General features: G+C 42.9%; 1 protein-coding gene across 6 annotated transcripts in view; it reads left to right on the plus strand.

Moving 5' to 3' along the window:
• PLA2G4C (phospholipase A2 group IVC) overlaps positions 1-23,047 on the plus strand; it is a 151,706-nt gene that overhangs the window by 9,809 nt on the left and 118,850 nt on the right. For 5 of the 6 annotated variants that reach the window (XR_008845643.1, XR_008845633.1, XM_056528570.1 and 2 more), the window contains exons 2-4: positions 11,016-11,085; positions 13,179-13,219; positions 20,912-21,026. Coding sequence is in view for 4 of the 6 variants with exons in the window: in XM_056528570.1 (XP_056384545.1) it covers positions 11,071-11,085; positions 13,179-13,219; positions 20,912-21,026 (171 nt within the window). In the remaining 2 variants the exon portion in view is untranslated. Of the gene's footprint in view, positions 1-10,762; positions 11,086-13,178; positions 13,220-20,911; positions 21,027-23,047 lie in introns of all 6 variants that reach the window. The other variant, XM_056528571.1, reaches the window with a different exon arrangement.

A 23,047-nucleotide genomic window follows, 5' to 3' on the forward strand; every position in this document is an offset into this window, starting at 1 on the left:
TCGATTTGTTATGTTAAGCGCATGGTTTGGTTGTTTTCGTTTTGTTTTTGTTTTTTACCTCATTTGGTATTCTAAACTTTTCTGTAGTCACACTACGGAAAACGCCCACTCAGCGTGATTGACAACCTGGCCATGGCCCGCATCATTGCTCTGCTCCGTCAGCTTAGGGAGCAGAACAGTGACACAGGTTGTCTATCACACTAAGGGGGCGTGATTACAGCCAGAGCAGTGGGGTACACTTTCAAACTTAATATCCATCACCATCTCTGCGGGCAGGAACGTATCCTGGGGATAGTGAGGAAGAAGAATTTACCTGATGACAGGTTCTCTTTATGTGACACCATATGTGTTCGAACCTATCAAAACGTCATTCCCTTTAATCCCTTTATGACCACGGACGTAAATGTACATCCTGGTTTGGTGTTACTTCGCGCACCAGGACGTACATTTATGTCCTGTGTATGACCGCGAGCATCGGAGCGCATCATACATGGCAAGTTCCCGGCTGCTATCAGCAGCCGGGGACCTGCCGGTAATGGTCGACATCCGCGATCGTGCGGATGTCCGCCATTAACCCCTCAGATGCCATAATCTGTACAGATCACGGCATTTGCGGCAATGCACATGATAAAGTAGATGATCGGATCCCCCGCAGCGCTGCCGCGGCGATCCGATCATCTGTAATGGAGGACGGAGGTCCCCTCACCTGCCTCCGTCCGTCTACCGGCTTCTCCTGCCCTGGTCTGAGATCGAGCAGACCAGAGCAGGAGATAGCCGATAATACTGATCAGTGCTATGTCCTATGTATAGCACTGAACAGTATTAGCAATCAAATGATTGCTACAAATAGTGCCCTATGGGGACCTAAAAAGTGTTTAAAAAAAGTTGAAAAATTGAAAAATAAAAAGTAAAAAAAAAAGTGAAAAATCCCCTCCCCAATAAAAAGGAAAATTCAGTTTTTCCCATTTTACCCCCAAAAAGCTTAGAATTTTTTTTAAATAAACATATTTGGTATCGCCGTGTGCATAAATGTCCGAACTATCAAAATATAATGTTAATGATCCCGTACGGTGAACGGTGTAAGCGTAAAAGTTTTTTTTAAAGTCCAAAAATGCTGCTTTTTTGTCACATTTTATTCCCAAAAAAATTCTAAAAATGATATAAAAGTTTTATATATGCAAATGTGGTATCAATAAAAAGTACAGATGACTGCGCAAAAAATTAGCCCTCATTCCACCCTATATACGGAAAAATTAAAAAGTTATAGGTGGTCAAAATAGATTGTTGATTTTGTACAAAAAGTTTTAGATTTTTTTTAAGTGGTACAAAAATATAAAAGTATCTAGCCATGGCAATCATTTTAATCGTACTGACCCACAGAATAACACATGTCATTTTTACCGTCAATTGTACAGTGTGAAAACGAAACCCTCCAAAATGTGCAAAATTGTGGTTTTCATTTAAATTTCCTCCCTAAAAAAATATTTTTTAGGTTCGCCGTACATTTTATGGTAAAATGAGAGGTGAGGTTTCATTACAAAGTACAATTGTGTATGCAAAAAACAAGCCCTTATATGGGTCTGTAGATGGAAATATAAAAGAGTTATGGATTTTAGAAGGCGAGGAGGAAAAAACGAAAATGCCAAAATAAAATTGGCCTGGTCCTTAAGGTGAAAATGGGCTTGGTCCATAAGGGCTTAAAGGGGTACTCCGGCAAAAACAACTAATCTCCTATCCACAGGATAGGGAATAAGTGTCCGATTGCAGGGGGTCCGACCACTGAGACCTCCCTGTGATTTCCTGTACTGGGCCCAACAACTCACATGTCTTTGGAGTGACAGCCTTCTCAGCAAATCAACGCCTCAAATGGGACCCCTGTCTACTGAGAATCTGAATGGGACAACTTAAGTATAATGTTGTCTAGATCCATGGGTCCTGTTGCTAGTATAAACTCACATATCTCGAAAACAGGAGGGCATATGAAGTAACTGTATAAAAAAAAGTGTTTTATCAGGGCACCATGACCATTTTATTGATAATGCAATCTAATTTTTGGGGATAACAGAGGAGCAGCAAAAAAGTTCTCCTAAATTCTTATTTCATGGGAAATAGAATTATTTAGTAAAACAAGCATCCCAGGATAGGTCACAGGTGCTCATGGACATGGATACTTACAGTTCTCCTTCATCTGCCTATTTTTACCAGGCAGTGTAATAAAGAGTGCACTTGATTTATTTCAGTCTTCTCGGACTGAGTCCTGACCAGGCCGACAAGTTTTGAGAATTCGACGAGGTTCAGATCATGAGACAATGAGCAAACTAGGCAAGCCATTATTGTTATGCTGAGTCTTGCTAGGTGTGTGGAAGTTTGGGATAATTTATGTCAATGACTAATACATTGGTACTTAGAAGCGTCCCTATAATTGCTATGTGCAGCTTGTAAACATTACTGAGTGTATTAACTACAGACCACAGATATCCCAGATATATCCCATGACAGAAGACAGAAATAGCAACTCAGATCCTCCAGCCTTTATATACTGCTCCTAAATATCACTAATTGAATCCCTAAGGTACATCGATATGTTTTGACTATTTACTAAGGTAGTTTGATATGTTTTGACTATTTACTACGGTAGTTTGATATGTTTTGACTATTTACTATGGTAGTTTGTTATGTTTTGACTATTTACTAAGGTAGTTTGATATGTTTTGACTATTTACTATGGTAGTTTGATATATTTTGACTATTTACTATGGTAGTTTGATATATTTTGACTATTTACTAAGGTAGTTTCATATGTTTTACTATTTACCATTTCTTATGTTAGGTTCACATGATGTGGTTTCTTAATTTTTTTTATCTATTACGCTGGGTTCACAGTCAGTGTGCTACATGGTCATTTACCATGTGCCAAAACCATGTACATTTTACCAGGAATTGCCACTGTGTTACAATGTGGTTACGGACCATCTGCTTTTTCACAGGTGAAACATGTTTAAAAGCATTACTGTCACTAAAAAACTATTCGACCTGTCACGCAGACATGTCAAAAGTTTTGCTTGGTTAAGCCCTTTATTTCCTGGTTTGTTGCTGGATTTGACTTGTTGCATGAGACTGGCTCCATTGTAAGGCTATGTTAAAGGGGTACTTTTTTTTTTTATTTTTTTTTTATTTTTTTTATTCAACTGGTGCCAGAAAGTTAAACAGATTTGTAAATTACTTCTATTTAAAAATCTTAATCCTTCCAGTACTTATCAGCTGCTGTATGTTCCAGAGGAAGTTCTTTTCGTTTTAAATTTCCTTTCCTTCTGACCACAGTGCTCTCTGCTGACACCTCTGTCCATTTTAGGATCTGTCCAGTGTAGAAGCAAATCCCCATAGCAAACCTATCCTGTTTCAGACAGTTCCTAAAATAGACAGAGGTGTCAGCAGAGAGTACTGTGGTCAGACAGAAAAAGAAATTCAAAAAGAAAAGAACTTCCTGTGGAGCATTCATCAGCTGATAAATACTGGAAGGATTAAGATTTTTAAATAGAAGTAATTTACAAATCTGTTTAACTTCCTGGCAACAGTTGATTTAAAAACAAATGTTTTCCACATGGCAGAATTTCCACAATTCCGCACAAATTACATACAGCAAGGGTTGCTGAACGACATTGCGTTGCTCTTCTGGAATTTTGCAGGAATTGCATTGGAAGTTTGGCAGAATTCTGTGTTCTCAAAACACAGAATTTCACTGAAATTCAAAGCCTCATTGACTTCAATGGGATTCTGCCACAAACATTCAGCAAAATTAGAGTGTAGCTTCTATCCTTTTTTTTTCTGTCCCTGCCTATTGCCCATCTATCCCTAACCCCCTCCCTGGTTTAAAATTTTTTTTTTACTATATTAAAAATGCTTTTTTGTCTGCCTGGTAGTGTGCTCACTACCAGGCAGACTTCCCCAGCAGGCACGACGTCACTGATGCCTGTTGGGGCCAACTTCCGCCCTTAGTTCATCTACACAGGGTGCCTCCAGTTGTTTCACCACTACAACTCCCAGCTTGCCCTGACATCTATTGGCTGTCAGGGCATGCTGGGAGTTGTAGTAGTGAAACAGCTGGAGGCACCCTGTGTTGAAAACAATAAGTTAGGGCCATGGTCCCGCACCGCCCCCCCCCCCCCCCCCCCTGTTAAAACCCTGAACCCTGCTCTCCCCCAACCCCTGTGTTAAAACCCTGATCCCCCCCTAAACATATCTCCCCTAAACATACTTACATGTCGCAGAGTCCTGCAGCAGCAGCGGCGACATGTGCGGGAGGAGTAGCCTCCCGGCCAGTGGCCAGGGAGCCAATGCGCTCGCTCCAGCCTGTCTGATTGACAGGCAGGAAGTGAGCGCAGGCTGAATCAATTCGGACCGATTGCCCAGCCGGCATCGGTCCGAATTCAGGCGTGACATCACGCCAGCCTGCAGCCGGCCACTAGGAGGGAGACCCCTAGTGGCCAGTTTTCAAACATAAATTAAAAGGTTTTAATAAATAAAAAATAATGAAAATATATTAGAGATATGTTGTAGTACATATGTACTACAACATATTAAAAAAAAAATGTTGATAACAGTGCCCATTTAAAGATCGGTCTATATATCTTGCGAAATTTTCAAGGTGTATTTTCGCCTCGGAAATTCCGCTGTGTGAATGGGACAGTGGAATTCCTGTAATGTCAAAGGCCAGAAAATTTTGGCAGAATTTCCAACTAAATTCTTCTGCACGGAAATTCTGCCATTTGAACATGGCCTAAGTCTATAGAACCTTCTCCAGAAAAAAGTGTGATTAGACAGCGCTGAGCAAGCCAGTTCTGTGTAAGAATCTGTGGGGGTCTCAGTACTGATACTCTGACTGATGACTTTTGGCATGCCTGTGTGTTAAAAAAAAAAAAAAAAAAAAAAGGGTGTATCATATGTAGAAATTGTGTAGCCAAAAAACACCCCAATCCACTGTAAAATGTGTGCAGTTTGTAATGGCTACACTAGCTATCTGTAAGCTCAGCCTTAAAGGGGTACTCCGCCCCTAGACATCTTATCCCCTATCCAAAGGATAGTGGATAAGATGTCAGATCGCCGGGGTCCCGCTGCTGGGGACCCCGGGGATCGCAGCTGCAGCAACCCACTATCATTACTGCGCAGAGCGAGATCGCTCTGCACGTAATGACGGGCAATACAGGGGCTGGAGCATCGTTACGTCACGGCTCCACCCCTCGTGATGTCACGGCCTGCCCCCGTCAATACAAGTCTATGGGAAGGGGGCGTGGCGGTCGTCACGCCCCCTGCCATAGACTTGCATTAAGGGGACAGGCCGTGATGTCACGAGGGGCGGAGCCATGACGCCATGCTGCTCCGGCCCCTTTATCGCCCGTCATTACGCACAGAGCGAACTCACTCTGTGCAGTAATGATGGCGGGGTGCGGCAGCGGGGATCCCCGGGGTCCCCAGCAGCAGGACCGCGGCGATCTGACATCTTATCCCCTATCTTTTGGATAGGGGATAAGATGCCAGGGGCGGAGTACCCCTTTAAAGGGGTACTCCAGTGGTGCCAACTGGTGCCAAAAAGTTAAACAGATTTGTAAATTTCTTCTTTAAAAAATCTTTTTTCAGCTGCTGTTATGATGCACATTTCTTTTTGAATTTCCTTTCTGCCTGACCACAGTGCTCTCTGCTGACACTTCTGTCCATTTTAGGAACTGTCCAGAGCAGGAGAGGTTTTCTATGGGGATTTGCTCCTATTCCGGACAGTTCCTAAAATGGACAAAGGTGTCCACGTAGAGCACTGTGGTCAGGCAGAAAGGAAATTCAAAAAGAAAAGAACTTCCTGTGGATCATATCAGCAGCTGATAAGTACTGGAAGGATTGATATTTTTTAATAGAAGTAATTTACAAATCTGTTTAACTTTCTGGCACCAGTTGAAAAAAATAAATAAAAAAAAATGTTTTCTAGTGGAGTAACCCTTGGATCAAATCACTCAATAAAAGGCATAGGGTGGATTTATAACAATCATATGCCACTGTTCTGATGTGAAAAAGTAACACATTTCTGTAAAAGACTTTTCCACCACCTACATGACCTTTAAAAGTGGGAAAGGCTTAACCCCTTAAGGACCAGAGGGTTTTCCGTTCTTGCACTTTCGTTTTTTCCTCCTTACGTTTAAAAAATCATAACCCTTTCAATTTTGCAGCTAAAATCCATATCATGGCTTATTTTTTGCACCACCAATTCTACTTTGTAATGACATCAGTCATTTTACCCAAAAATCTATGGCGAAACGGAAAAAAAAATCATTGTGAGACAAAAAAAAAAAAAACATTTGGGGGCTTCTGTTTCTACGTAGTAAATTTTTCAGTAAAAATGATACCTTATCTTTATTCTGTAGGTCCATACGATTAAAATGATAGCCTACTTATGTAGGTTGGATTTTGTCGTACTTCTGAAAAAAATCATAACTACATGCAGAAAAATGTTTACGTTTAAAATTGTCATCTTCTGACCCCTATAACTTTTTTTTATTTTACTGCATATGGTGCAGTATGAGGACAAATTTTTTGCGCCGTTATCTGAGGTTTTCAGCTGTACCCTTTTTGTATTAATCGGACTTGTTGATCGCTTTTTATTCATTTTTTCATGATATAAAAAGTGACCAAAAATATGCTATTTTGGACTTTGGAATTTTTTTGCACATACGCCATTGACCGTGCAGTTTAATTAACGATATTTTTTTATAATTTGGACATTTTGCACGCGGCGATACCACATATGTTTATTTTTATTTACACAGTTTTTTTTTTTAAATGGGAAAAGGGGGGTGATTCAAACTTTTATTAGGGGAGGTGTTAAATAATCTTTTTTCACTTTTTTTTTTTGCAGTGTTATAGCTCCCATAGGGACCTATAACACTGCACACACTGATCTTTTACATTGATCAGTGGTTTCTCATAGGAACTCACTGATCAATGATTTTGCCGCTTGACTGCTCATGCCTGGATCTCAGGCACACAGGCACTGAGCAGTCATTCGGCGATCAGACACCAGGAGGCAAGGTAGGAGACCCTCCTCGTGTCCCACAGCTGTTCGGGATCCCGTGATTTCGCCTCGGACATCCCGAACAGACCCCTGAGCTAACCGGCAATGTTTTACTTTCACTTTAGACGCGGCGTTCAACTTTGAACGCCGCGTCTAAAGGATTAATAGCACCGCGATCATTGCCGCACGCTATTAGCCACGGGTCCTGGCCGTTGTGGCCCCGCGTTATAGAAAGGGAAAGGACTCAGGACGTACGGTACATCCTTGGTCCTTAACAGGTTAATGGAAGGGAGTTCCCCCAGTCCAACGAATTTCCCATAATCACTCCAGAAATAGACATAAAGGGGGAGATTTATCAAAACCTGTCCAGAGGAAAAGTTGCCCAGTTGCCAATAGCAACCAATCAGATTGCTTCTTTCATGTTTCAGAGGCCTTGTTAAAGATAAAATAGGCAATCTTATTTGTTGCTATGGGCAACTTTTCATCTGCACTGCTTTGATAAATCTCCCCCAAACTGCTCCATAAATGTAATGCAGCTTTTAAGGGGTTTAGGAGACCCTTACTAAAATGGTCATTGTTGCTGCACGTCTTGTAATTCGAGCCCTCGGGTTATGCTACCTTCTATGACCTGGATTTATCTTTAGAGGCATGTTGCCAAGTGCAACGCAAGCATTATGCACTCTTATAGATGACAGATTTGTGTGTATTGTAGCAAAGTGTGGTCATCGGGGAGAGTTGCACTTCATATCATCCTTCAGTAATGTATATAGTGATAAGGTAGCTTTTGCATTTATATAGCACTGTTTAGCAACGTGTCTTGACAAGCTTTATTTGTAGAACATTGGCACTTTAAATGTAAATGTATATGCTGGGCAGAAAGTGTCTGCAATATGCCAGAAATTCTATTAAAGCTGCAAGTTCATTGGCTGTAAGCTACTGTTCTGCTCCTGTCAGCACTAGTCATGGCACTGGATGAGTTCCTTCCAGGTCATGATCCTGCCTGACCAAGGGGACTCTCTGCTTGGTAAGATGCTAGTGTGCTTGTCTTTTGCCAGGGGAAGGTGCCTTAATATCAGGGCCGGCCCAAGACATTGTGCTGCCTTGGTCCAAGAGTGAAATGCTACCCCCATTAGTAGTTTCCCCACATTAGGTAGCATAGTTTCCCCACATTAGTTAGCATAGTTTCCCCCCATTAGGTAGCAGTTTCCCCACATTGGGTAGCATAGATTCCCCACATTAATTAGCATAGATTCCCCACATTAGGTGGCATAGTTTCCCCACATTAGGTAGCCTAGTTTTCCCACATTAGGTAGCAGTTTCCACACATTAGGAAGCATATTCCACCTTCCACACACACAGACACACTTACCTGTCTTGCGCAGCGCTTCTCCAGTGGCGGCCTGACGAGTGACGTCACTGACGTCCTCCTGCGCGGGTCTGCGGAGGGATGTCACTTGCGCAACTGGCCACAGACTCACTATCTAAAGTGCGTTCTGCACTATTATGCACCACGGCCGCTTTAGAACAGTGAGCAGCAGTGGCAGGGCCAGCCCGACCATGAACCTAGGAGGCAAAGAAAAAAAAAAGGTGCAGCAAAGTGCCGTCCCTGAAAAGTGCCGCATGGGACCAATGGTCCCACTTGATCCCATGGTAGGGCCTGCCCTGCTTAATATAGATTGGTTCAGAACTTAGTAAGAGAGGTTAGTATACTACTAAAATAGAGACAGACTAGGTACATAGTGTGCCACCTTACATGCTCTGTCATGATTATGAGTCTTTATCCAGCTCTCTTAATGTAGCCAGTAGTGTTGGCAATGAGTTATTCTGCTCTGCTTAGGCCTTGTTCACATTATGTTTTGCCTCTACATTTAGTCTGTACATCAGGAAATATCCTGATGTAAATATCAGAAGTGTTCATATGGGTCCATTGTCAGATGGAGGACAAAAGAGTTTGTATCTGGAAGTATCTGGAAGGTACATCTTAGTATATAACAAAAAGCGAAATATGAAATAGCATTGTAAAATGGATACCATATTGGCCCACATTGGTAACAGATGATTATATGTTGCTTAATGAATACCTAGGAAAACTCCTGTGAATTCACCATCCATTAATGCTACTAGGGGGAAAAGACACCAAGGAAACATGCGCACACACCCTAGAATTGGTCATGGCAAAAAAAAAAAAAAATTATACTCATGGTAAATAACACAAAGAAAACAGCACATATATACATACGTAATAGCCCGATATGCTGCAAACCATCCATTGATCGACACTGTTACTGGAGCTATTAGTGGAAAAGACATGAAGGGTCCTACTCATCCTAAGCTGATACTGCAGACAACCACCTGACACATATTTTGTATAAAAATGTGTACCAATTGGCAATACCACCATTCTGGAGAAAGAATTGAGGGTACGCACTCATAGGTATAACCCATACCCCTTACAACTTAATTTTTTTCTACTGACAGGTCCAATTTAAGACCAGTGTGTAAAAGGCTGGTGTTAGTTAATTTTTCCCATGGTGTACATTTTTACAGTACAGTCAATATAGTACCGTTTTTCAGAAGAAAAGGAGATTTACATGTATAGATACACTATAGATTACCATAGGGTAAGGCCTTTCCAGCAGCTAGTCCCTAATGTGTATTGTTCATGCAGATACAGGGGGTATCTATAAGGTGTGCAGAGGTGGCCTGAGGGGCTCAAACTACTATCTAGCCACATAAGAAGACACCAGTATTATACATAATATTTTTTTTTTTTGGGGGGGGGGCTTTGTTAAAGATTTTGGGGGCAACCGACCTTCAAGTTACACCACTGTGTAGGTATTGAAAATTAAGAATATATTACAATTTAAATGGGTACTCATTAAAACTAATTTCCTTAATTAAATAGTTTATGCCTAAATAAATATCTTTGTAATATATGTTAATTTAAAAAAATCTTGTTTTCACTGTTTATTTTACTTTTGAAAACCTGGCCACTAGGTGTCACCCTATGTGGTCCAGGAATCATTTCCTCCCCCCTCACGTTGAGCACGTTCGGACCACTGCTGGCCGGGCAGCGCGGTCCGAAATGCTCGTCCTCAGCTCACTCTCTGCCTGTATATGAAACAGGCAGAGAGCAAGCACAGTGCTCATGCGCGCGCTGTGCACATTATTTAAATATCCCCGCCCCCTGCATCTCCCTCTTCTCCATTGAGCTTGTGCACGCGCGGCGCCTGTAATTTAAATTTCCATGCCCCCTGCATCTCCCTCTTCTCAGTGCAGGAAGACGGGCGGAAGCCGGCCAGCCAGGCTTCAGATGACGTTGCGGCGGCTGGCCACACCCACTTCCTGCCCTCCGGAGAGAGCTCAACTCTGAGCTACCGAAGATGTTATTATAAAGGTATTTTAATGGGGATTTAAATAAAAATGAATACAGGGATAGATCTAGTTAGTGTCAGGGACAGATGGGGAGGGGATTAGGGAAAGTTTAGTTAATGATAGCTACTCTTTAAACCATACAATCTAGACCATATAGCGCGAACAGTATCACAGTAGTAGTATCAATGCTTTATAACAATAATCGTTTATGCTAGTGTTAAACCATGTATAATGTACAGTAATACCTAAGATATCAATGTCATTTCAAGTCTAGGTGTTGCTTCTTTCCACTGAATTTCATAAACAAAACAAAAAATGTTATCACGCCCTCAGATAACTTGAAAGAATTCCATGCTCATAAAGTGAAAGGCAAAACAGGGAGAGGGTGGCAATAAGGAAGACTCGTCTTCTGGAATGGGCTTATAAAAATGAACACCTGTATCACTAGCTACGGAATAAGAAAAGACAAGCATGAGCTGATCAGTTGACATTCATACAGCTCTCCATCATACTCTTGGACATTGAGAATTATCCTACATCAATCTGATCTAATTTTTGTGTCTTTTTTGCCCCATTTCTTCTATAGTTATCTACATTTTTTTTTTACTATTAATTCAAACCTATCTCCAATAAACACCATAATGGACATCAATGAGGTAAGTGACCACTTTATTTATGTAAGTCAAACTTGACATATTGTACGACACAGTGTCTCCTGCCTGCATGTGATTGTGGAAACCGCTATAGTAGGATATGTTCTGTAATCCATAAGAAAATAGTTGTGTGTTTAGAATTTTTATAACATAGAACAGTCTGTTGAGGTTAGTTTACTACAGTCGACAAGACATTTTGTGTGTGTGACACCTAGTGAGTTGGAAAAAGAGCATGTACAGTGACCCCTCGACCTACGATGGCCCCCACATACGATAATTTCAACATGCGATGGCCTCTCAGAGGCCATCGCATGTTGAAGGCAGCATTAGCATACGATGCTTTTGTATGTCGGGGCCATCGCATAAACGGCTATCCGGCAGCGCAGACTGCTTCATCTGCCGCCAGATAGCCGTTTACGGTGCCCCGTGCCCTGTGCTGACGATCACTTACCTGTCCTCGGGGCTCCGGCGCGTCCTCTTTGGGATTCCCTGCATCGTCGGCGCTCTCCATCGTCGTCATCATCACGTCGCGGCACACGCCGTCCCGTCATCCAATAGGAGCGGCGTGCGTAGCGACATGATGGCAGCGACCGAGAGCAAGGATGCCGGAGAAGAAGAGGCCTTGCCGGAGCGTCGGTGACACCTCGGGGACGCGGCGACAGCAATGGACGGCGACATCCCAGGCAGCGGTGACGGTCCGGAGCGGCGGGGACAGGTGAGTACAACTTCCTCTAACAGTGGTCTTCAACCTGGGGACCTCCAGATGTTGCAAAACTACAACACCCAGCATGCCCGGACAGCCAACGGCTGTCCGGGCATGCTGGGTGTTGTAGTTTTGCAACATCTGGAGGTTCGCAGGTTGTAGACCACTGTCCTATACTTTACATTGCACGGATCCCTCAACATGCGATGGTTTCAACAAATGATGGTCCATTTGGAACGGATTGCCATCGTATGTTGAGGGACCACTGTACATATCATTGAGCAGTCAGGTAAGATTATGTTGACATTGCGGTTTACATTAGTAATGGAAACTATGATGTAGTGCCTTACGTGTGGATAGACACCACCACTGCATACAGCGCCATTTTTCCTGTCAAAGGCAAACACATCTGTGACAGCCTGCAATGCAAGTGTGCACTGAGCCTTTCTATTTAGAGAGAGAGAGAGAGAGAGACAGATACCGTACATAGATAGGTACAGAGATAGGTAGGTTAATCAATAGACCTGCCAAACATTTAAACTACTGACAAGTGATGTAAATAATATTAAATATATTGTGTCAATGGCACCTGTCAATGGTTATTTATATATATATATATATATATATATATATATATATATATATATATATATAATCAATTTATGATTGTAAAAAAATTACAAACTTAAAGGGGTACTCTGGTGGCAAACATTATTTTTTTTAATCAACGGGTTCTAGAAAGCTAAACAGATTTGTAAATTACTTCTATTTAAAAATCTTAATCCTTCCAGTAATTATCAGCTGCTGTATGCTCCACGAGAAGTTCTTTTTTAAATTTCCCTTTTTTTAAATTTCTTTTCAGTCTGACCACAGTGCTCTCTGCTGACACCTCTGTCTGTGTCAGGAACTGTCCAGAGCAGGATAGGTTTTCTATGGGGATTTGCTCCCTCTCTGGATAGTTCCTCACATGGACAGAGGTGTCAGCAGAGAGAACTGTGGCCAGACAGAAAAGAACTTCCTGTGGAGCATACAGCAGTTTACTGGAAGGATTAAGATTTTTAAATATAAATAATTTGCAAATCTGTTTAACTTTCTGTCACCAGTTGATCTAAAAAAAAAAAAACATTTCCACCAAAGTACCCCTTTAACTCCTTGTGCTGTGGTGTGAGTCCATATGAAGTGTTGGTTAATAATCAGAAACCGTTTCTTCTTATCAGCATATTTGTTTGCTGTGTCGGGATAACATACATCTTGCAAACATACATCTTGCGTTTATGCACACAGCACAATAAATGCCCCAGATAACATTTACCATCATTTTTTACACATGAACCCCAGTGTCTATACCTATATATACAGTAATTTTGTTCTTTTTTTTTTTTTTTTTATATAGAAAAAAATTGACATTGTCCATTATAGATGTGGTCCTTCAACGTAAGTATTCCATAACTTTCATTATTTATTGGGAAAAATAGTTAACACAGTTTGGATATATGATATAAATTATCCTTGGCAACTCAACATATTTTAAGACTTTAACCCCTTAAGGACGCAGGGTTTTTCAGTTTTTGCGCTTTCGTTTTTTCCTCCTTACCTTTAAAAAATCATACCCCTTTCAATTTTCCACAAAAAAATCCATATTATGGCTTATTTTTTGCATCACCAATTCTACTTTGCAGGGATATTAGTCATTTTACCCAAAAATTCACGGCGAAACGGAAAAAAAATTATTGTGCGACAAAATCAAAGAAAACATGCCATTTTGTAACTTTTGGGGGCTTCCGTTTCTACGCAGTGCATATTTCGGTAAAAATTACACCTTATCATTATTCTGTAGGTCCATATGGTTAAAATGATACCCTACTTATATAGGTTTGATTTTGTCGTACTTCTGGAAAAAATCATAACTACATGCAGGAAAATGTATACGTTTAAAAATTTCCTCTTCTGACCCCTATAACTTTTTTATTTTTCCACGTACAGGGCGGTATGAGGACTAATTTTTTGCGCTGTAATCTGAAGTTTTTATCGGTACCATTTTTGTTTTGATTGGACTTTTTGATCAGTTTTTATTCATTTTTTAATGGTATAAAAAATAAGCCTTTTTGGACTTTGGAATTTTTTTACTTGTACGCCATTGACCGTGCGGTTTAATTAATGATATATTTTTATAGTTCGGACATTTACGCACGCGGCAATACTACATATGTTTATTTTTATTTAAACTGTTATTTTTTTAATGGGAAAAGGGGGGTGATTCAAACTTTTATTAGGGAAGGGGTTAAATGACCTTTATTACCTATTACTTATTTTTTTGCAATGTTATAGCTCCCATAGGGACCTATAACATTACATACACTGATCTTTTACACAGATCACTGGCTTGTATTAACACGCCTGTGATCAGTGTTATCGGCGCTTGACTGCTCCTGCCTGGATCTCGGGCACGGAGCAGTCATTCGTCGATCGGACACCGAGGAGGCAGATAGGGTCCCTCCCGGTGACCTGTAAGCTGTTCGGGATGCCGCGATTTCACCGCGGCAGTCCCGAACAGCCCGACTGAGCAGCCGGGTCACTTTCACTTCAAAAGCGGCGGTCAGCTTTGATCGCCGCGTCTGAAGGGTTAATACAGGGCATCACCGCGACCGGTGATGTCCTGTATTAGCCGCGGGTCCCGGCCGTTGATAGCCACCGTGACCGACCCAATATGCCGTGGGGACACCGCATGACCCCACGGCATATCGCTGGAGCCGGCGCAGGACGTAAATATACGTCCTTTGTCGTTAAGGGGTTAAAGAAGCATCTATTTCGATCTGTCGGTACAGAAATTTTTTCATTTAGTTCAGATTTTTACAAATGTGCTAATGCAATTCTTAAAATGTTTGCGTTTTCAAAATAATAGCACTGTATTAAAAGCGTATTCCCGTAGTTTTTTTTTTTTTTGACTATGCTACAGGGGCTGTAAAGTTAGTGTAGTTCATGATATAGTGTCTGTACCTGTGTGTGATGGTGATTTCGCAATTCTTCTGTGATCTTTGCCACAATGTTTATTTTTAACAGCATACAAAATGAGTGTTCCCAGGTTGCAGTAACATTAGATCACTAGACAGGTGATGACAGGGAGCCTGTCTGCTTCAATGGATGGAGCGACAGCTGGGTGGGGGTGGGGGGGGGGTTGATCGGGATCATTCTGCAGTGAATTTTAGTTTTGCAACAACTGAAGGCACCCTGGATAGAAAACACTGGTCTATTGTTCACAGCAAAGCATGGAAGGCTTCAAATGGGGGGAGTGGCTGATGAGTGCGAGGGAGAAAAATGACCTCACACTTACAAATAAGGTATTATGGGACTTGCAGTTTAAATGAGGGATTTCCAACAGGAAATAGCCATTTCACAAAAGCCACAATATTATGGTAAGCTCACAACATACCCATTTAGCCCCAAGAAAAGCTTGGATCTGTCCTAAGCATGTTCATTACTGTCTGGCAGGTAACTCCTAAATTCACCTTATGGTGGATAACCCCTTAAACATTAAGAAAACCATACATTTTTATTGCCCTTTGTCCATTTTTAGTATTTGGCCATACTTTTCATTGCCATAGTATTTAGGTACATAGAACTTTTCACCTACATCTACAGCTGTGTTTTATATAGTAACAACAAGTCACCGAATTGGACAGATAGTGAGGAAGGATGTTCAATTCTTACTCTATATCCGTCAAGAGATCTACCATAATAAAATCACTGACTTTTAACCTTTGATCAAATGCAAATGACAGAGAGCATAAAACTTTACTTTTATTATGCTTTTAGATACAATGCTAATTCAGTGCCAGACAAAAAACAGAGATTAATAACCCCAAACTGTGTATTAAAACGTATCTTTGGAGTACAATATATCCCCCACCTAAATGTACACAAGGCAAGATGTAATGGGGACTATACAGAGAACGAGAAAAATGGAGAGGGGGGTTAGAGTGCACTCTATGCACCAACTGCCACATCCTTCTGTCCCTATGGACTTTGCAACCGATTAAAGGGGTACTCCATTGTAAAAAAAAAAAAAATAATTTAAATCAACTGGTTCCAGAAAATTAAACAGATTTGTAAATAACATATATTAAAAAAAATCTTAATCCTTCCAGTACTTATCAACTGCTGTATGCTCCACAGGAAGTTGAATTGTTCTTTTCAGTCTGACCACTGTGCTATCTGCTGACACCTCTCTCCATGTTAGGAACTTTCCAGAGAAGGAGCAAATCCACATAGCAAACCTCTCCTGCTCTGGACAGTTCCTGACATGGACAGAGCTGTCAGCAGAGAGCACTGTGGTCAGACTGAAAAGAACTACTCAACTTCCTCTGGAGCATACAACAGCTGACAAATACTGGAAGGTTTAAGATTTTATAGTAGACGTAATTTACAAATCTGTTTAACTTTTTGCCACCAGTTGATTTGAAAAAAAAAAATTTGTTTTCCACTGGAGTACCCCTTCAAGAACATGTGCACTTTAGACATAAGCATGCGAATGTCTGGGTGCACATTTGCAATGTTTTTTTAAGTAGTTTACATGACATATGTGCAGAAAGCTCCTATCTACTCTATCCTGGAAATTTGTTATTTTACCCCTCAATTTATCACAGGTTAGGAATGGGGGCCACCATATTAAAGAGGTGGCACCCCAAAAGGTAGGGTCAGAGGCTTAAGGTAGTCAAAGTATGGAGTGCACCCTAACCACTCTCTTTATTTTTCTCATTCGGTCTTTCTCCATATAGACCCCATTACATCTTGCCTTGTGTACATCTAGGCAGGGCCGTTTGAAGGAATTTGGGGGCCCCAAGCAAAATGAACATGGAGGGCCCCCCCCCTTGATGTTCATGCACGTCACGCTCTAGGGCCGGCGTCAGGACGTAGTAACGTCGGCCCTTGAATTCTGGGAGCGTGATGTGAGCGAACGTTGATACGAGGCCCCCACATTAGGTGCAGCAGAGTTCCCCCCACATTAGGTGCAGCAGAGTACCCCCCACATTAGGTGCAGCAGAGTTTAGGGTCAGCGTCAGAACATAGTAACGCCAGCCCTTGAATTCTGGGAGCGCAACATGAGCGGACGTCGATACGAGGCCCCCACACCGATATGAGGTGCAGCAGAGTTCCCCCCACATTAGGTGCAGCAGAGTTCCCCCCACATTAGGTGCAGCAGAGTTACCCCCACATTAGGTGCAGAAGAGTTCCCCCCACTTTAGGTAGGCAGTGTTCCCCCCACATCAGGTGCAGCATAGTTCTCCCCACATTAGGCTGGCAGTGTTCCCCCCACATTGCTGCACCTAATGTGGGGGGAACTCTGCTGCACCTAGAGGTCCCCCCACATTAGGTTGGCAGTGTTCCCCCCACATTAGGTGCAGCATAGTTCTCCCCACATTAGGTAGGCAGTGTTCCCCCCACATTAGGTGCAGCATAGTTCTCCCCACATTAGGTTAGCAGTGTTCCACCCACATTAGGTGCAGAATAGTTCTCCCCACATTAGGTTGGCAGTGTTCCCCCCACATTAGGTGCAGGATAGTTCTCCCCACATTAGGCTGGCAGTGTCCCCCCCACATTAGGTGCAGCATAGTTCTCCCCACATTAGGTTGGCAGTGTTCCCCCCCACATTAGGTGCAGCATAGTTCTCCCCACATTAGGTTGGAAGTGTTCCCCCCACATTAGGTGCAGCATAGTTCTCCCCACATTAGGTTGGCAGTATTCCCCCCACATTAGGTGCAGCATAGTTCTCCCCACATCAGGCTGGCAGTGTTCCCCCACATTAGGTGCACCATAGTTCTCCCCACATTAGGCTGGCAGTGTCCCCCCCCCCCCCACATTAGGTGCAGCATAGTTCTCCCCACATTAGGCTGGCAGTGTTCCCCCCACATTAGGTGCAGCATAGTTCTCCCCACATTAGGGTTGGCAGTGTTCCCCCCACATTAGGTGCAGCATAGTTCTCCCCACATTAGGCTGGCAGTGTTCCCCCCACACTAGGTGCAGCATAGTTCTCCCCACATTAGGCTGGCAGTGTCCCCCCCACATTAGGTGCAGCATAGTTCTCCCCACATTAGGTGCAGCAGAGTTCCCCCCACATTAGGTGCAGCAGAGTTTTCCCCACATTTGGCTGGCAGTGTTCCCCCCACATTAGGTGCAGCATAGTTCTCCCTCCCCACATTAGGTTGGCAGTGTTCCCCCCACATTAGGTAGGCAGTGTTCCCCACATTAGGCTGGCAGTGTTCCCCCACATTAGGCTGGCAGTGTTCCCCCACATTAGGCTGGCAGTGTTCCCCTACATTAGGCTGGCAGTGTTCCCCCACATTAGGCTGGCAGTGTTCCACTACATTAGGTAGGCAGTGTTCCCCCACATTAGGCTGGCAGTGTTCCCCACAGACATACAGCCTCCAGCCATATACAGTGTATGGCTGGAGGCTGTATGCCAGTGTACTGCCCCACTTCACTGCTCCGACCTTCGCTCCTCCGGTCTGGCCATAGCATTAGTTCCGGGACTGGAGAAGCGGTGGTCGGAACACCGAAGATGACGTGTCGCTGGTCACTTACCAAGCTGGTCAGCGCACGTCTTCCTCCTCCTCGATGCTCCGGTCTTCTGCGCCTCCGTTGCTATGGGCGCATGCATGGGACCTCAGTGACGTCCCGGCGGCCCCTGCGTATTTAAACTTAACGCGGGGCCGCAGAGAGTTAGCGGGGGCATCCCTGTGTCCCGAAAACATCTTTCGGGACACAGGGATGTCCTTAATAGTGATGGGGGGAATTGCCCCGTCGCTACAGGACGGGCAAGCACCGACTCTGCTCGGGGCCCCTGGCCAGCTCGGGGCCCCAAGCAATTGCTTGGTTTGCCTGTCCTATAGCGACAGGCCTGCATCTAGGTACACAGATTGGAGTTATTAGTCTATGTTGTTTGTCTATTCGGCATAATAAGCATAATAAACGTAGCGTTTTGTGCTCTCATTTATATTTAGTGAGAGGTTTAAAGTCAGTGATTTTTGCATGGTAACAAGCAACAAATAAAGATGTGTAGTCTGATCCTGTAGTGATATTTCTTTCCATCTCTCCATTACCACTTGCTTTTCTACATTCAGTAGGTTAGCAAAAAGTAGGAGACAGCATCTATTCCTTCTCTAGGCTAGTGTTTCCCAACCAGAGTGCCTCCAGCTGTTGCAAAACTACAACTCCCAGCATGCCCGGACAGCCAACGGTACAATAGCAAGTGGTAGTGGACAGATGGACCAAAATATTTCTGGACATTTCTGCACAATTTTTTTTATTATTGAGTTTGGAAGAGATAATGAGGTGGCCCAGTACAGGATGGTGTTTCCCCGTACCCTTCTCCTGCCCTGTCAGGCAGTTCCTTTATGTCCCCAGGGCCCCCTGCAGGGTTATCCCCTATGTACATATGTTATATGTTAAAAGTGTACCATGTGCTTGTTACCCAGGAGGCACTAGAGACCAGGTGACCCCTCAAATGACCTATGGGATCCTTGCTAGACACCCCTATAAAAACCAGGGGTGGAGCTACAATCTCTTCTTCCAGCATTCTTGCTCCTGCTGAGGTCCAGTGCAGTCGTCTCAGTGTGTGTATCCAGAGCATTGGAGGCTTCAAGCCTAAAGTCTGCAGCCACAAAGTCTGCTCAAATAAGCTCAAAGTTATCTCCATGTCAATTGTCAAGTCAGTCAATTCAAGTCTTCTATTTAGTCACTGTGGCCTGCACTAAAGTGTCTCTACATACTTCAAGTCCCAGCAAGCCTGCGTGGTCCCCCTGTGTCACTGCATTGTCTGTATCACCTGTCTACCCTCAGTAAAGCTATCGTTGTCCGTAACTTGGCGACGGTATCTTCATGGCCCCGTGCCTAGCCCATAACCAGCGTTATTACCTTCGAGTGGTTAAAGGGGTACTCCGGTGAAAACCTTTTTTCTTTTAAATCAACTGGTGACAGAAAGTTAAACATATTTGTGAATTACTTCTATTAAAAAATCTTAATCCTTCCTGTACTTATTAGCTGCTGAATACTACACAGGAAATTATTTTCTTTTTGGAATGCTCTCTGATGACATCACGAGCACAGTTCTCTCTGCTGACGTTATTATAATAATAATGACGCTTTATTTATTGTTTCCCTTAGTGGGATTTGAACCCAAGGGAAAGGTGTGGGCCCTGCTTGCAGTAGTTCTGTTTTTTTTCAAAATTTAAAGGAAACCAATGAGGGCTTAAAGGGGTTATCCAGCATAAGGTGATTTTAGTACGTACCTGGCAGACAGTAATGGACATGCTTAGGAAGGCTATGTTGTGAGATTACCATAACACTGTGGCTAGCTTTTTGTGAACTAGTATTTTATGCTTGACTTTTCTTTTTTTGACTACAAATCCAACAATTCCACCTTCCTCCCTCCCACACATCAGCCACCCCACCCATTGAAACATAAATGAGCTGCATCCATTCAAATCAGTGTGGTTTTCAATCAGGGTGCCTACAGCTGTTGCAGATTGATCTCTCTCCCACCAAGTGATCGCTCCACCCATTGAAGCAGACAGGCTCCCTGTCATCAGCTGACTAGTGAGTCAGGTCTCAGCCGCATTGCAAGCTGGGAAAATTCTGAGACAACAGTCATTTTGTATGCTGGTAAAAATAAATATTGGAGTGAAAATCCCAGAAGAATTGTGAGAAAACCGTCACACACAGGTACAGACACTATATTATGAACTAGTCAAATAAAAAAAACTCCTGGAATACCCCTTTAAGTCCTGCAGGAATGCATGGGAACGGAGTTCCTTCACATTTCCCACTGCAGAAACACTGTTCCCATTAGTAGGACCAGCACTTGATGGACTTTCATGGGTCAGTTCCCCCATTTTTTTTCCCAGGACTTGACCCCTAGAACCAATCATGAGATTTTGCCATATATAACACATGGCAACACATTATATATAGTGAGGAAGAAGATTTAACCATATAAAATGTCTTGCCACGCATTATATTATTGGTTCCTATAAAAATGGACATTTACACATGTGATATATCTTTTTACTAACTGCAAATTTGTTGGGCTATTCAATTCATGTTTTTTTTTTTTTTTATATTTATTTTTAGCACTACACAAGTTCCTGATGCTCTTATCAGGTCAGAAGGGGAATCCTTATCCATTAAAGCTAGGCAGAAAAAAGTGCGGGAAACCCTTCAAAAATTAAATATTAGTATCCAAAAGGTAAATATGTTTTTTTATATTTATATGAAACTTTTTGTACAGGTGATTTTACATGTGCGTTAGCTGGTGTGGGTAGATTGTAAGCCCCCCACTGGCAGAGTCCTCTCTCCCTTTATATAATTCTGTCATTTACTGTTTCACACTTACTTTTGTTTGTTTAATGATATGTATTTTAACCCCTTACAACACGTACAGCGTCCTGGAACCAAGAACTCTATAAAAATAAACAATTTTAATAACAAATTAAATAATAAATACCCACAGCTTCTAATGCACATGTAAAAGCACGCACATTTTTCTAAATTACCTTAAGCACTGTGTGATTTATGTTGATTTTTTTATAGTATACATTTTGTTTTTTGTTTTCAATCTACTTTAAAAATCAAAAAGAAATTGCAACAACCCAGGGGACATTGGGATTGCAACAACCCATTAAAGAGGTTCACTAACAGAATTTATCACCTAGTCACAGAATTGGCAATAAATGAACAATCACTGAGGAACCATCCGCTGGGATCCCCAGGATCAACAGAACGTTGGTCCCTGAATGCCACCTGAGAATGGAGCGATTTATAAGAGGCTCTTGAGGACCACCGTTCCCTCCATCGCTATGGGTCCCGGTGGACAGACTTTCCCTTATATATCATACATCCATCACCTTTCTTGTGAAGAGACCACGAATGCTGCCAGTTTGCCAACTTTTTTTTTGTTAGACAAGCTCTTTAAGATGCAGTAGATTCATGGAGCAGAACTGAGCAATCTGAGATACATAACAGAATCAGGTTTTAGTATTCTACATACAAGCATAATTAACCAGAAAGGAGATTTTAACACTTACCGTAAAATCTCTTTCTCGAAGGATCCATTGGGGGACACAGACAGTGGGTGTATCTTGCTGTCTCTAGGAGGTATGACACTATGGTGATAAAAAAAAGTCAGCTCCTCCCAGCAGGATACACCCGCCTTCAGGCTCTGAGCTAGTCAGTTTAAGTTCCAGAGCAATAGGAGGAGACCAATAGGTCAAGAAAAAAACCAAAACTGTCCGAGAACCAGAAGAAAAAACATAACTGAACACACCCTCGGACAGAGAACCAAGGAAAAAACCCAAAAGGGCAGGAGCTGTGTCCCCCAATGGATCCTTCGAGAAAGAGATTTTACGGTAAGTGTTAAAAAATCTCCTTTTCTCTATTGGGGGACACAGACAGTGGGACGTACCAAAGCCGTCCCTTGGGTGGGCAGATAAGTAATCAGGCAGACGGCTGATCCACTGCCGCCTGCAACACCCTATGCCCCAGGTTAGCATCAGCCGATGCAAAAGTATGAACCCGGTAAAACCTCGAGAAAGTGTGCAAAGACAACCAGGTAGCTGCCTTGCAAATCTGCAAGGCCGAGGCTCTATTCTGGAGAGCCCAGGATGCCCCAACAGAAGGTGTGGAATGAGCCACAACCCTGAAAGGAGGAATCTTCCCCTTACAGCGATAGGCCTCCGAAATGGCGGACCGAATCCACCTAGAAATGGTGGCCTAGGAAGCAGGTTGTCCCTTGCGATGACCTTCCGTGAGGACGAAAAAGGAATCACACTGATGAAACAAAGAAGTGATGGAGAGATAAGACCGAACAGCCCGAACCACGTCCAGCTTGTGCAGTAAGTGCTCCCTAGGATGAGAAGGAGCCGGGCAAAATGATGGGAGGACAATGTCCTCATTGAGATGAAAGGCCGAAACCACCTTAGGTAAAAAGGAAGGGTCTGGCCGGAAAACAACCTTGTCCTGGTGGATCACCAGAAACGGAGAACGGCAGGAAAGGCTGCCAATTCAGACACCCTCCGGATGGAGGTGATAGCCACCAGAAACGCCACTTTCCAAGAAAGGAGGCAGAGAGACACCTCTCTAAGGGGCTCAAAGGGTGTACCCTGGAGGGCACTCAGAACCAAATTCAAGTCCCAAGGGGGAGAAGGTGACCGATAAGGAGGAACAGCGTGCACCACTCCTTGCAGGAAGGTCCGGACATGAGCATTAGAA

The sequence above is a fragment of the Hyla sarda genome, chromosome 1, assembly GCF_029499605.1.
Source record: "Hyla sarda isolate aHylSar1 chromosome 1, aHylSar1.hap1, whole genome shotgun sequence".
NCBI lineage: Eukaryota > Metazoa > Chordata > Amphibia > Anura > Hylidae > Hyla > Hyla sarda.